At 40.7% G+C, this 14,763-nt stretch overlaps 1 protein-coding gene across 3 annotated transcripts; it reads left to right on the top strand.

Annotated features, from left to right (window-relative positions):
• The first annotated feature begins 2,749 nt into the window (after positions 1–2,749).
• Positions 2,750–14,492, top strand: LOC111336600 (monocarboxylate transporter 10). Of its 3 annotated transcripts, XM_088743823.1 has the most exons (6): positions 2,755–2,888; positions 4,812–5,022; positions 8,922–9,010; positions 9,868–10,484; positions 11,252–11,621; positions 12,046–14,492. In XM_088743823.1, the coding sequence occupies exons 4-6, from the start codon at positions 9,897–9,899 to the stop codon at positions 12,795–12,797; spliced, it is 1,710 nt and encodes a 569-aa protein (XP_088599949.1). In that variant the 5' UTR covers positions 2,755–2,888; positions 4,812–5,022; positions 8,922–9,010; positions 9,868–9,896; the 3' UTR covers positions 12,798–14,492. The 3 variants fall into 3 exon arrangements, with proteins under 3 accessions (XP_022798466.2, XP_088599949.1, XP_022798465.2); XM_022942731.2 differs by lacking the exon at positions 8,922–9,010 and having other exon boundaries at positions 2,750–2,888; XM_022942730.2 differs by lacking the exon at positions 8,922–9,010 and having other exon boundaries at positions 2,787–2,888; positions 3,737–5,022.
• The last annotated feature ends 271 nt before the right edge of the window (positions 14,493–14,763 follow it).

Below are 14,763 nucleotides of genomic sequence, written 5' to 3'. Positions count from 1 at the left end.
ACTGAAGGTTCTACGAGATACTGAATACTTTTCAATTCGGTGAGTTACGATTATAAAACGATAAATACGTTGATTTAAGACATTTAAAAAGGTTGTCCCAAGCCAAAAAACAAGCGAATCAATAACTCCATAGAGGCAAACGTTCGGCGAGTTGCAATCTGAGGGAACCCCTATACTGAGTACTTCCTAAGCGTTCCTGCGACACCATCGATAGGGTAAACCTAACTGAGTTGATGTAAAACATCAGACACCTCTGCGGCAAAACCACTGTAGAAAAATTAAATTTTGGATCGCACTGTAACCTAAAAGAGTGACATCGAAAAAATTTGTCCACGATTCGTGTGGAGCGACAAGGCAGTCAAATCCACAGGCAGACCAACCAACTGGCACAGACTCGGTGAAGTTGTGTTGATGCTTTTTTTTTTTTTGTAAGTTCCCAAATGTGATTCCTGACAAAATTTGCATAAAATCGGAATGAAGAAGAGATGTGAGAGTATGTTTATTGGCACAGAAAAGAAGAATCAAGTGTTTGTGCTTCACAACTTCCTAATACTAAGCATTCAAAAGCAATTTGGCGGAGCTAAAAAAAAAAACAGCACAATAATCAAGGTTTGTTACTGAGTTAGTTTGCATCAAGATCGTACGATCACCTTAATTGTAACCTTAGGCCTGACCGATAAGCGCTCAAATAATAGGGCACGATGGACTGTTCAGGGATTTCAATAACTTTTTCATGAGCGGTTGCCGTTCAGAAAAGGGGCCGTCAGGCGAAACCCTAAATCGAGCCTGCTCGAAAGCTAAACAAACGGCGTTAAGAAGTCCTATAGTTGACGGAATACCGCCGGTATCGATCTGGCTTTTATTAAAACCCTACCGTCATTTTACTACCGTGGCTTGCGACTTTTCGTTCTGTTGTTTTTCCACTGAGGAAGGCTATGGGATTGAGTTGGTAATTTTATGACTTTGTTGGCTGGGTGTATTAGCCTGCAGGAACGCTCGCGACTCGTTGCACGTTTTAATACGGTAGTAAGGCGAACTTATAGTCCACGATTTCATTTGAAACCGATTAGTACCTGGCACATCGTGCGTCAAAACAAGTGCGACAATCAAAGTTTTTAAAAATACGACCTGGATTTTGACGCATTTCAAATTTGGACGAAGTCTGAGTCTGAGTCTGACAAAATATTGATAAGGCCGATGATTTATTTGGAGCACTAGCACGTATTCCCGTCGGAACCAAGCCTCGGGGATCTTGCCCCGGCGAGATTGCAACTAGGATCCCCCGGGCATCTCAACGTCATTCCTACCCCACATTCCGACCGGGTTTTTGCAGGGATCCCAACGCAATCCTGCGGGGATTTCCGCGATCTCCGGCCGGGTATTTTCGCAGGGTACGATGTGATCTTGGCGCGAGTGCTTCATTCGCCTAACCCCAAATTTTGAACAAATGTACACGAAGAGTTAAAGTGATATCAGTTATAATTCATATTCAGGCCCTTCTCGATTGTGTTTCTCCTGAGGTCGAGAGCTGAAACGAACAGCTTGTGCGGTTGTATGTTACTTAGTGTTAGAGAACGATCCTCCTAGAAAAGTATAACAGTTTCAAATCTCTTTTCGTAAAAACACCCATCGAACGCTTTTCTATAATCTTCTGACAGTGATTGCCAGCTATACTGAGCTGTTACACCTGGCTGGAAACCGGTTTACTCTGAAGAAGAGATACGGCTATTTTGCGTTTTCCGGGGGAGCAAAGCCAAGTTCAAGACAAATACAGTGCGAAAGACACGCGCCAGGTAAGAAGTGCTTGTCACGTTGCACGCCACATAAAGCACTTGCTTACTTTCGCTCCCAAAAAGTGCCAAAAAATTACGCCTGTTTTTCAGGTGATGTTACGGACTGAGGCTCGATGAGAACCTCTACTGAAACCTTTTTAATCCAAAGGGGAGAAAAGAAGCGAAAGCATAGCTAAAAATTTTGGCAGTGTGTTGAATAATCACGTCATCTTCTCGAGACGATGACCTCCAGACCGTCACACGACGATCACTGGAACTCATTCCGTTCGTGATCGTGTGATTCGTTCGACAGAACAGTCTTGTGGAAGGAGGGGGGAACCTCTCCCCATAAGGAACCACCTGTTATCTAGTACCTGAGGAAGTGTCCGAGGATTTTTTATGGGAACCAGTGGCAGATCTAGAGGAGAGGAACGGGGGCCTTCCCCCCTTAATTTGGGTAAAAAAATTAAATAAATAAACGCAGAAGGAAGAAAAGCCGGCAGGTGAACACACACAAACAAAAACGTCCCCTCCCCCAGCTCATAGTCTGGATCCGCCACTGGGAACGCATGGTTTTAAGGGGTTTCAAGGGGGGGATCAGCCGTCGCCGACAAGACAAGACAAGACAACTTTATTTAGCCAGGGTGGCCCAGTCAACTGCGAGGCTGGTATCCTTAGGGGCCCTGGCCCTAGACAGAGTCTAAAAGTGGGGGCTATAGAAAATTTACTGCTTGTTAACAACCAATAAGAATATTGCCGAACCAAAATCCTCCGATTCCGCCCCTTCCCCTCCCAAGCGATAAATTGCTACAGTAACAGGTAGCTAAATCGATCAGAGTGGTAGAGGGCATGTGTAGCCGTACCCTCTCCCTCCTCGGGGTGAGGGTTCAGCGTGCCTACATGTAGGTTCGGCATGAAAGAACTAATATTTGGCAGGAACTGTCATGTTCTTTAATGTTGCAACTTGTATCAGAACCTGTTTTTGCGGTATCTTATATAAAAGAAAACACCGTTTGCAAATATCAAAGAATAGAGATTGATCGGTTAGTTTCAACGGTGAGTCCGATAACTGTCTCAGTTTTCGCTCTTGTTGACGGGAGGTCGCATTTTCTTCTGGTAAGTTTCTATTGAAAGCTCATTGAACACGGGGTTCACAGGGATTGATTGAGCACTGATCGTTCAATTTTGTACTTGCGCACAGTATTCACGACTTAGAAAATCCAACGTAAATCTTCCAGTCCCAGTGTACTGTTTGTAATCTGTGACAACCTTTTCTATCCTCAACAATCGTTGTTCCCATTTGTCTTTTTTTTTTCTCCTCTGAGAGCTTTTTATATTCGGGAAAATGATCGTTTAAGTGTTTTGTTTCAAATCATAAACGACTCCCTGAGATGAAAAATTTACAATGAAGCTTCAAACCTAACAGTTTTCTGACCTGCAAATTAACCTGAAAGCGTGGCATGAAACTATTTGTTTTCTACGAAAATGTCCCACGATCACATCCTAATGACACAATTTTCGCCTTTTCCCTTTTTCATATATTTCATCGTGGCCTTTCCCTTTTCCGATAGTTGTTTTTGTAAAACATCATGGTCCATCGAGCTGACTTCCGGACGCTCTTACGACAAAGGTTAGCTTGACCTCTCGTCTGAAATTAAAGACAGGAATTACGTTTGAAAAAAAAAACAACAAACAAACAAACTTTGAAACCATAGATATGTATCACGAAGCTTTTTACGCTTCTTCGTAACAGTTCCTCGTATAAAAAATTAGTTACATGTTTTTGCTCTTCTGAAGTCTGATATGGCTGCAATAGGATCCGATGAGTTACTTCCATGTTCGGTAATTTTTTAATTCTCTGCTTTAACTAAACGTGAACTCTTGCACAGGGCTGCGCAGAGAACAAAAAAATTTGTAAAGCACAGGACTGGTAAAAGTTAACTCTGACTTATTATTCTATTTAGACTAAAAGCAAACCTCTGACAGCCTCTTTCTCGTATTACTGGCCCCCTCATCAAACGCACATGCATATGGTTTCAAGTTACGAGAAAGTACACATCTCTTCTAGTCTCAAGCTGTCGCGTCACGTTTTAGGAAGTTCACCCGCCCATCAGTCTTTTGTTATTTACACAGAGGCTTTCTCTGCTCTGTATCTGGCGTCTCCGTTCGTATAACAGCCTCTGCCGGTTCATGGCATAATGTTTATAAGGGATACGACTACAAACAAAGGGACAAAAGCAAAGATAAAGGGGCTGATCATTCCGGCGTGTCTTTCATACAAATATAGATAGTAGATATGGAGGTTAAGGGAAATACTAATTGTTGGCTAAGTTGTCACTATTGTTTTCGTACATTTCACGGAAAAATAGGGCAATCCCGAGCACTTTTTGCAGGGGGGACATCTTTGAGTCGGATGGCCAAGCAGAACTTCCCCTCCCTCCTACCGTTGACCTCTAATGCGCTTGGTTGAGAAAATACAATCTCTGTGGAGGGGGATGCTACAGCTGTATCAACAAACCGCAGGGGAGTTCCGGATATCTCAAACTTCCTGACATCTCGCTGTTAGTCCACCTTTCCGGGGTTATACTCATGTCCAGCGTATTCACCAATCTTATTTGAACCTGAAAGCCTTAAGCTTCAGGTATTTTAGATCATTTTGCTTTTTCAAGAACAGGAAACTTTCTGTACTTTGACACGCCATTAATTTTGAAATTACGCGAGTTACGTGAAAACCATCAACCACACGCTGAGGTTTTGATTTTGACAAGTCCTTGTCAGCGGTAGGGTACAGGGCGAACCGTACAGGATATTTTCCCATGAATAAGCAATATTTCTTTTTTCGCGTGCACCGGGGAACATGGTTCATAGTTCACTTGCAGGTAGTACCTGTTGTGGTTGCGTTAACTGCCCATCAAAAGGAAACCAACCTATCACCAGCTTTTCAATAAACCGGTTTACAATCAAACGGTAACCAGAGATTTTGAAAAATCAAACAACATGAACTTCGCATCACGCAGCTAATTTTTTTTTCGTAAGCAGGGTTCGCAGGGATCTTTTAGCCCACTCATCCATGTTTTTTTGTACAAGATGACGAACTGTTTCAAGGATCTCAACTACGATTCTAAACGTTCCTGGTTAGTCTGCGCATCTTCGTTCGTTGTGCAGTTCACCATCTTTGGGATACACAGCTCCGTGGGGATTTTTTTCATCGCCTTTGATATGGAATTTCACCGAAGCGAATCCGCTACAGGTACATGATATTTCGATCTGCTTTATTTTGAATTTTTTATCAGTGTAGGTATTAAATTTAGAAATCACTGATTCCTGGTTAGGAATCAGTGTTGGTATGTATCTGCAAGGCTAATGAAAATACAATACAGCGCATACATTTTCTCTTTAATACCTGGAGGTTATCGCTAGGAATAAACCACAAAACCAAAACGTCTGTTCTGATTGGTTGTAGCTTTTTTGGAATAATTCTAAAACGGTAGATGATTTGTTGTGTCTGTTTCAGCGATGAATTTTTCATTACAGTTACATAAGCACCAAAAGTTAATTAGCTCTGGTTATCGGACCAGATTTACTAACCAGTTTTTGCACATTTGTTTTCCACTCGTACAGACGTTTTACTTCGTGTGGGATCCGGTTTAGCGCAAAGCACGTTTTCCGGAAACTGGTAATGTTATACAGTTTCCGGTAAGGGGAAAGAGAATGACTATCATATAAATCAGTGTTGTTTACAGTCGTGCTAGGACATATTTCTGACTACAAAATTTACGTCAAAGTCTAGATTCCCCATCCCGGAGGGGTTATGACAATTTCGCAGGTGATGGGACAGAACATGGGTGATGTTCTAAACAGAAGGGGATTGGGGATGTGGAAATCCAAATTTACACTTAGAATCATTGGCTCTTTGACAACTTTCTATCCCTACTCCTTGTTAGAAGATTTAAGACGGCTTTTTTTATTTCACTTTTCATTTAACCAGTGGAGAGCAACGGAAGGAAATCCTCCGCGTTTTAGTTTCAGAAAGCCTCCCCCCCTGCTCATAATGTCAACACATTGGATCTTCGACAACTTTCCCTCGCTATACCTTTGTAGAAGATTTAGGACGGCTTTTTTTTTTTTTTTATTTCACTTAACCAGTGGAGGGAAACAGAAGAAAATCCCCCGGGTTTTAGTTTCAGAAAGCCTCCTCCCCCTGCTCATAATGTCAACACATTGGATCTTCGACAACTTTTCGTCGCTATACCTTTATAGAAGATTTAGGACGGCTTTTTTTTTTATTCACTTAACCAGTGGAGAGAAACAGAAGAAAATCCCCCGCGTTTTAGTTTCAGAAAGCCTTCCTCCCCTGCTCATACTGTCAACACATGAAATGTTTCTATGAGACCAAAAAGTAGAGTTATATTGATCAGAAATTTAAAATTCCTAACTTGTCGACCGGTTTCCGAAAGCCGGTTATCTCAGTAGCAACAGAGGAGGCAAAATCACGATCACTTAATCTCTGCAAGAACTTCCTCTAGAAGGTCATTAGAGATCCTTAGTCACCTAAGACGGACGATACTTGTGTTACCGGGAGAATGTGAAAGACCAAGAGCATTGAGTTTTAGTCCCAAGGACATCAATTTCGTGGAGAGATGAGTCGCCCGGAAAATGACTTGTTTTTTTTACAGGCGATTGTCCGGTAGTTCCCAAGTGCCATTCTATCTGAAAGAAAAAACTGGATATCGGTGTAGGAGTAATAACTGCTGATCCTAAGTTAAAATTATAGATCCAGAGTTGTTATCACGAACTTTGAATCCGTCAGGGTAACTTTGAATCACAAGTTATTACTTCGGATCCGTGGTTACAACTTGTACGCCAGTATCCACTTTTATCTTTCAATCAAAGTAGGACTCAAGTACCACCCTGTTGATCACACAAGTGACTTCTCGTGATTCTGGCCTCTTGGCCATTGCAACAGATCACGTAAATTAAAATCAGCGTGGACATGAGGCGGTTTCAAGGTCTAGTGTCAAATCATTTACGTTTATTTTTGCGGACTTCTTTCACGGTAAAAGAAAGATCACATCAGCGATCTCGTGGTTTTGTCAGTGTTGTTTGGGTGGGGAGGAATAATGTATCAACACATAGGTCGGAAATCTTCGGACCGCTTTATCTGGGGTCCGCTTTCAGTAGAAAGGTGTTGAAACGTTAGTGACAAGTCAAAATAACTTCTTTCTTTATTTCGTTACTAAGCTCAAAGTTAACCCTGTTCCATGATCCACTTACTAAAAAGACGCTTTCGATTTCGATGATCTTAGCGGTCTGCAGAACACGTGTGACAAACAAATACAGTAATGAGCCGAACGTTCTGTAAATCAGTTGTAGATCATCAGAGCAAGAATTAAGGCCGAAAGTCTGAGGTTCGAACCTTTATGAGGACTCAGATTGTTTTTCCCTTCGTTGTATGGTGAAACAAGACAAAAATTTCTTTCTTTGTAACAAAAGTTCAGTAGTGTTTGGACATCGTTATATTTGTCATGACCCGTGGTGCCCTGCGGCACTAATACCTCCGCTTGCTTAGGATATTTATAGATTTAGCTGAAAAAAAAAGAAGGGTTTATTTGTCGACTAACTCTAAGCTCTGACCATAACAACAGAAGTCGGTAACGGATTTTACAGGCCAATTACAGAAGTTTAATTGATCCACTAAACCTTCTTTCCTCCAAATCAACCACCTTAGACTGCGAAAGCCCTTGCTAAGTTTTCAGTAATTATAAATACCTGGTTGTTTTTCCTCTGAAATCTTCGCTTTTGACCTAAGCTATCTTTTTTACTAAGGTATTTTTGTTAATCTTCCACTCTCACGCGATGTGGAACTCATTAGGACCAACCTTTTACCGATATCAAATCATCTCCTTTCAGCTGCACTGAAATTACACAAACGTTTCTAATTTAGGGCTACGTGTTTTTTTCCTTTTAGTTAGCTATAAACGATTGACTCGGGTTTCTAGAGGCAACAATGTGGTTTACCTTGGACTTTGAGCAAAAACTGACCCTGTGTTCATAACTTGTTTATTCTGGGAAAACAAGAAAAAAAAATCAGGCACACAACACGTGACAAGTTCTCTGATACGGTTACCAAGGCCTATTTAGCTTCGATGCAGACATATGCAGTCGTGCACAGACTGTAAGCTTTTCCATGTAATTGATATCATCGACTTTACCGTGACGTCACCTAAGAACTGGTTAAGCAAGTCCGACCAAGTGCTTATCGCATATTTACTGAAAGTTAGTCATTACCGGTCTTCCGGCGTTATATATGAAACCTATTAATTGAACATGTAGTCAGCATATCGAATGAAAACGCAGGGCTCCAAAAGGGCTGGTCTTCCTCTAAGATTTTTGTAGTCTATTTTTTCCTCCTCTTTCATATTCTCTAGTGTAGAGTTGAATTAAAGGCTCAATACAAACAGCAAAGAGGTGAAAGAAAAGATGAATTCTGGGTTGAAAGGGAAGATCACACGGTCAATAATCAAAGCAGGCCGCCGTAACTGTCGTATGACATTATTAGGGACTTTAAGCAGTCAGGACGGCAACGCCACAGAAGACGTCGATTAAAAAATGAGTTCCTACTTTTAGTTAGAATTTCGAAAATGGCTGCATGTGTTTACCATCTATTAAGGCGCCAGACCTCAAACTTAACACAACGCATAAAAGTAGCGTTGAGTTCCAAATGTAAATTAAAATAATTTGCCTCCGCGGTTTCGCTTCGCAGACGACGCAAATTTTGGTGATTTCACGTTGTTGTTTTGCTAAGATATGTACAAAATTTTAAAACGCACGTGCTGGGCTATTGTTTTGCCAATTCAGTAGATTTATTATTTTTCCACGTTCTCGTTGCCGTAGCCGTCGGGGTTTGCTTAAAGTCCCTAATTGTTGATACCCAGGCAAACCGTTGTCAATAGTGCATATACACACAGGCAGCCCAAGCTCACTGCTGGAAAAGCAGACGTGACTCTTACCGTGTTGCACAATGTTTTGTATTTATAAAGGTTTGTATGGGATGTTATCGGTTTGCCTTAAAAGAGAGTAAAAAATGTCTTGTTTTGAAATAAAATGGACTTACCTTATTGCCTTTTTGTTTTCTTTGTTGATTCCTAGCGTCTCAGGCCATTTTGAAGCGTTTTCGGCGTTTTCGACGTTTTCGCTAACTCGCTAGTAATCAACAAAGAAAACAACAAGGCAATAAGGTAAGTCCATCTTATTTCAAAACAAGACATTTTTTCTCTCTTTTAAGGCAAACCGATAACGGTAAGAGTCACGTCCGCTTTTCTAGTAGTGAGCTTGGGCTGCCTGTGATATACAGAGAACATTTCTACCCGTTTATTCCTTCAACCTCTAAGAGGGACCACTCACAGCTAATTTCTCCTTTCAGTATCACTACTGAATCAAGCATTAAGGCAGTGAGAATGAAAGAAATGATCGCCAATTAAACAAATTCTTGAGAGTAAACAAATTCTCCTTCAGTTGTCGATGCCGTAGAAAATGTATAAAGGAGAATGTATGGAGAATTTGCATGCTGATGTTTGGGTGTGAAGGGTGAGGCGAATCAAAATATCTACGACACAAGTATAAGCTTAAGCACAAGAAAAATTGACACGTTTCTTTCTCCTTGTGCCTATATCGCTTCCGTATCAAGCGAGAACCGGGGTGAAATGAGCACAGGGCGGTCGACCAATCATCGCTCACTTTGACTCAGATCTTGTCGAGAAACTATCTGAGAACCAGCCTCCATATTTATATTTAACAATTGTTCGCCTCAGGTTCGGTGAATATCGTCGAATAATCCCCGAGACGAAGTCTCGGGGATTATTCGACGATATTCACCGAACCTGAGGCGAATAATTGTTTTATTATAATTTCAGAGCTGAACAAAAGAGAAATTTCTAACATCATAACATTTTAGTAACATTTTATTTTAACATTTTATATAAACCGCGTGGAGCGGTTTATATAGCGTCATATAAGGAACCGCTCGACCAATCAGATTGCTGGAAACTCTTTGCTCAGCTCTGAAATTATACTAAATGAATATATTTTCTTCCAGCATGGGTAGGCTCTTTAGCGTTTGGCCTCATGTTTTTCCTGGGACCTCTGACTACAGTGCTCTGCGAACATTTTGGATGTCGCGTGGTTACGTGCGTTGGAGGCCTTCTCTCATTTGCTGGTCTTCTTTCGACGTCATTCGTAACCAGTTTCCCGTTATTGTACTTCACTTATGGTTTTCTATGGGGAGCTGGAACAAGTCTGTGTTACTTCGCCTCTTTGGTCAGTTTACCGTTACATTTTAGGAATTATTTATCACTGGCTTATGGAATCGCTATAGCTGGGGCTGGCTTAGGTGTTCCGCCCACAACATGGGCCATCAATCAACTTATTACACATTATAACTGGAGAATAACCATGAGAATTCTCGCCGGAATGTCACTTTTGATGAGCGTTTCAAGTGTGAGCTACGGTGGGCTTGCAACCGTGCAAGAGCACTGTGTTGGAATGGAGAAGAGCAACGCATCTGGGCATTCAAAAATTGGGACTGTCCTAAAGCTTAAATTAGGTATTTTGGAATTTCTTAGTTTAAACCCTTGGAAAAACAAGGCCTTTGCGGTTTGGGCCGTTTCCCTAAGCTTCATTGCGTTTGGAAACTTTATACCATTTGTCTTTTTGGTAAGTACACTTACGTTAACTTAGGTTTTTTTCCAGCGGGTTTAACTAACGTTTCGTCATGTTCCATGAAAGATAGTTCTGGTGAAAACCTCTCCAAGTTCGGAACATAGTCAACTTATAACAAGTTAGGGTACATGTTGTGTTAGGGGAGGGGAAGGTGTGCAGTTTCCCAGACACTAGCATTGGTAGGCCTTTCTTACGTCTACTTACTATTTAAAAAATGATAAACACCCCATCTATACTATTGAGCTATGGATGCACGCGGGAGGTTGCTAAGCACGAAAGAAGCGTAAGAGTCGCGCGTGGCGATAGCCGAGAGCGGTTATAGCTTCTTGAGTGCTTAGCAAACCTTCCCAGTGCATCCATAACTCAACAGTGTACGCTTTGGTGTTTACCATTTGTTTTATAACATAACATTGATACACTGTAGCAAAAGAGTTCCCTTTTATTTGTCACTGAAATCTTACGTGACGAGAAAAAACAAGCGCGCGGAAACTAGTCTTTGCATTTGCTCACGTCAGCAGCGTGCGTCTATAGGAAAATCGCGGACACTGAATTGACCAATCGGAGCGCGCACTTTACTTTGGTTATGTTGTAATACCGCCTAACGTACAGTGCTGAGCTGTACAATTTTGTCTCGATGACGCGAGTGAAATGTGCGGGTGAACCCATCGAGGGCGATTACCATGCTAGCTTTCGCTTGTGTGGCACGTTTACTGTATTGGAATTATAAAACCAAACATGTTTTGATTTTATTGCTCCAACAGATCAGCATTGCAAACGAGATTGGAATACCCAGCTCCAAAAGCGCATTACTCTTAGGTTACCAGGCTATAACGCAAACGGCTGCTCGCATAGCGTTTGGAAGGCTTGTTAATTATCCTCGAATGAACAGACTGGTATCAGTTCAAATAATTGGCCTTGTGTTAGCTGTTAACGCCACACTCTTTCCTTTAGCGAAGACGTACTCTTCTTTAGTTGTATATGTGGTTGTTTTCGGGTTTTTCGATGGAAGTTTAGCTGTTATGTTTGGAATGGGCACCCTGTATATTGTTGGAGAGAGACTCGCGGGGCGTGCATTTGGAAATCTTTGTTTTGCAGCAGCTATTGGAAATGTACTTGGCCCTCCTGTAGCAGGTTAGTATCACTGAAGTGACATCACAATATTCCGACTATAACAAGGAGTTCGTGTCCACTTTCCAAATGAGTTGCATGCTATTTTTGACGTCATCATAAACAAATTAAATCTGCTTTGTGTTGTTGAACTTTAAGGAGAGCTTGCAACTCAATTTGAAACAGATTATTGTTGAATAAGTTCGAGTTATTTCTTTGGATGCCGCATTGAGATTCTTTTAGCACATTTAGAGCAACCAGGGTCCTTCTACTCCCCTTTTGCGGGATCTGCTGGTCCCTCAAAAGTTACCCACCTTTCTCAAAAACGCAAAACTACTGGGCTGCCCAATGCTCGAACTGGACCTTTTCGGAGTACAAAGAGTTAACAAAGAGTCTCGCACACTTTCGTTTGGAATATATCCTTAATCACATTTTTCCCTCATGACAGGCTTTGTCTTTGATGTCTTCGGAAAATATGACATTGCATTCTTCCTTTCCGGCGCTTTTATGACATTTGGGGTTTGTCTGTTGTTCCTCGTGCCTTGGTTAATGCCGGAAAAAATGGAAGTAAGCGAAGAAAGCGCTGTTCTTTTAAGTGACGATGCCTCCAAGCAATCAACTAACTACAAACAGAAGCCCAGAGCAATTTACAGCTTTCCAATAGAGGCTGCTTTCTTTGCGCAAACTCGCTGCGATCACGTGCTACAACATAGCGTCTCCATGGGAACGCTGAGAGACACTGATACGTCACCTTTGATGAAGTCAGCAATATTCCGCGCATGGTCCGCCGCTGCCCACTTACATTACACTGATTCTCTGAATGGTTCGTCAGGTTATGAGAGCGACTACAACAGACAGAGCTCTTCTACACAGTACAGCGAAGTCATAGATAAGTCTCTGGAAAACAAACCAGGATCTATAACCTTGATTACACCGGCTATGAGTTTTGACGATATAGAAGTTATCGTTCAACGGGAGAAATTGGAAAAAGAGAGCTGGGGTGGAAGTGCTACTGATCTGTATAGTGTTATGTTTGAATCCTTGTTGGAACGAGAGACACCTAATCCAAGAACTTCACTTGCAGATGATTCAAGCAGTGAAAGCGATTCCAAGGCTAATACAGAGACTAGAATTATACTCAATTTTTCCCAGTCAGAATTTAGGTGTAACTTAGACCTTTGTCGAGAAACGATTTTATAAAATTACCTTTTAAGCTATTTAATCAGGATTCTTTTTATCATTATGCTTAAGGTGCTTATTATTACTTAAAATGGCCGGTCATACCAGTGCATTGACGACGCGAAAAATGTTATTCCCCAGGACTGCTTTCTGATCAGATTAGTAAATTCCTGGGATCTATTCCGTCAACACTTCAACCGTATACCCCATTCACACAAAGCTTAGACATGTTTCAAAGCTTTTTTTTTAACACGGGTTAACATTTTTTTCATCATAGAAGTTGCTTAAACTGATGTTTGTCGACTTCAAATTTTATACTTAGCTCTTATTAACCGAACGGGAGGTCTGTATGGGAGAATCTTGACCGAGGTCGCCAGTACAGACCGAACGCAGTGAGGTCTGTACCAGCGACCGAGGTCAAGATTCTCCCATACAGACCTCCCGTGCTCGGTTAATAAGATGTTTATTACATGGCTGTGTCTTAAATGCCAATTTTTATATTCTTTGTACCTTTTTCTTCTAGACCGGTCTAGATGCCGGTCTAGATGGGAAAATCTAGACCGCTTTCAACATTGATTTCAGCCAATCAAATTCGTGAGTTCGGTAGTTCCCAGTCCTTGTCAGACACAGCCATATAATAAATGAAAATTCAAGTTAGTAACTGATTGAAACCTATGACTTCGCACCATGCAATACAATAACGACAGTCTTAAATTAAATCTGAGGTTCGTTTACTACTTAAAAGTTGTATCTTTTCTGCAAACAAATTTTGGGAAATTTCTTTGAAAAATTCAAAGGTAATTTTGGCGAGAAAAATGCCCTGAATACTTTTAAGCATTTCTTTGTGCGGTTTTTTCTAAGGTTCGTTCACGACATGAGAGGTGTATCGTTTTGGCAAACAAAGTATATGAATTTGAAAAGTTCAAAGGCAATTTTGGCGAAGAAAATGTTCTGAGTACTTTAAAGCATTTTTTCGTGCAGCATGCATAAAAGATTAGTTATATCTACGATTATTTGTGATGAGCCCGGTTGGAAACTGCTCTCCTCTCTCGATGTCAGTCTTATCTCGGGGCGGGAAGAACTAAGATCGGACTCGACAGACTGTTAGAAATCGAGGCTTTGTCTGAGAGAGACTCATAAATTATTACCATATTGGGAAAAAAGGCGATTCTTCATTATGGAGTAGCGTTTATCGTTGCCCATCAATTTTAAAATTAATTTAATGTGACTAGAGGGTACTTTAAAATATTTTAATGATCCTAGGCATACACAGTGTAGTACTGGCACAACTTCTGACTCAGAAGTAATTATTTGTTATCAAAATAACATGGAATATTTATTGGTTTCTAGGAAACATTTCCCATTTTTATGCATTGATTAGTCAGCACATTTTAATGTTTTGGTGACATAAAGTAGCAGTACTTTGTATTCAAAAGCCCCGAGGTTTATTACACTGTGAATTATCATGAATTTTTTGTTTCAATATTTATTAATTTTTATATGGATCAAGATCGTTCCTTTGTGAACTGTAAGTTTTATTATTCATTATTTTGTTTGTTCAAACAGCACAACTTAGGAATGGCGAGTAGAATCTAAGCAAAATAACAATTTAATCGTCTTTAGAAAAGTTCCATTTCTTAATTTATTAGTAAATTAATTGATTTCCTTTATTGGGATAATTGTTATGAGATATTAAAGAACATTTCTATAAATCGGGCCATTTGTCTCATTTTATACGATGAAGTAAAAGCGTTTTAGTCTGAAAAGTGGTTGAATTCGAAACTGAGAGGAGTAAAAGGAACTCCACGCGATGTGTTGATGTTAAATCGATTATGGAGGCCTGTAAAGATTACCTTGCACTAAAAGTGTGTATGAAATACATGTAATAGAAGAATGAATTTGAAATTGAATTGAAATAGGCATATGAACCTTCGTATGGTAGTAACTCTTTGAAGTATGCTCATCAGCTGACTTGTTTTCCAATTTC

This window comes from Stylophora pistillata, chromosome 13 (genome assembly GCF_964205215.1).
Source record: "Stylophora pistillata chromosome 13, jaStyPist1.2, whole genome shotgun sequence".
NCBI lineage: Eukaryota > Metazoa > Cnidaria > Anthozoa > Scleractinia > Pocilloporidae > Stylophora > Stylophora pistillata.
Note: the sequence above shows the minus strand (reverse complement) of the source record. Positions and strands in the feature narration are given on the sequence as shown.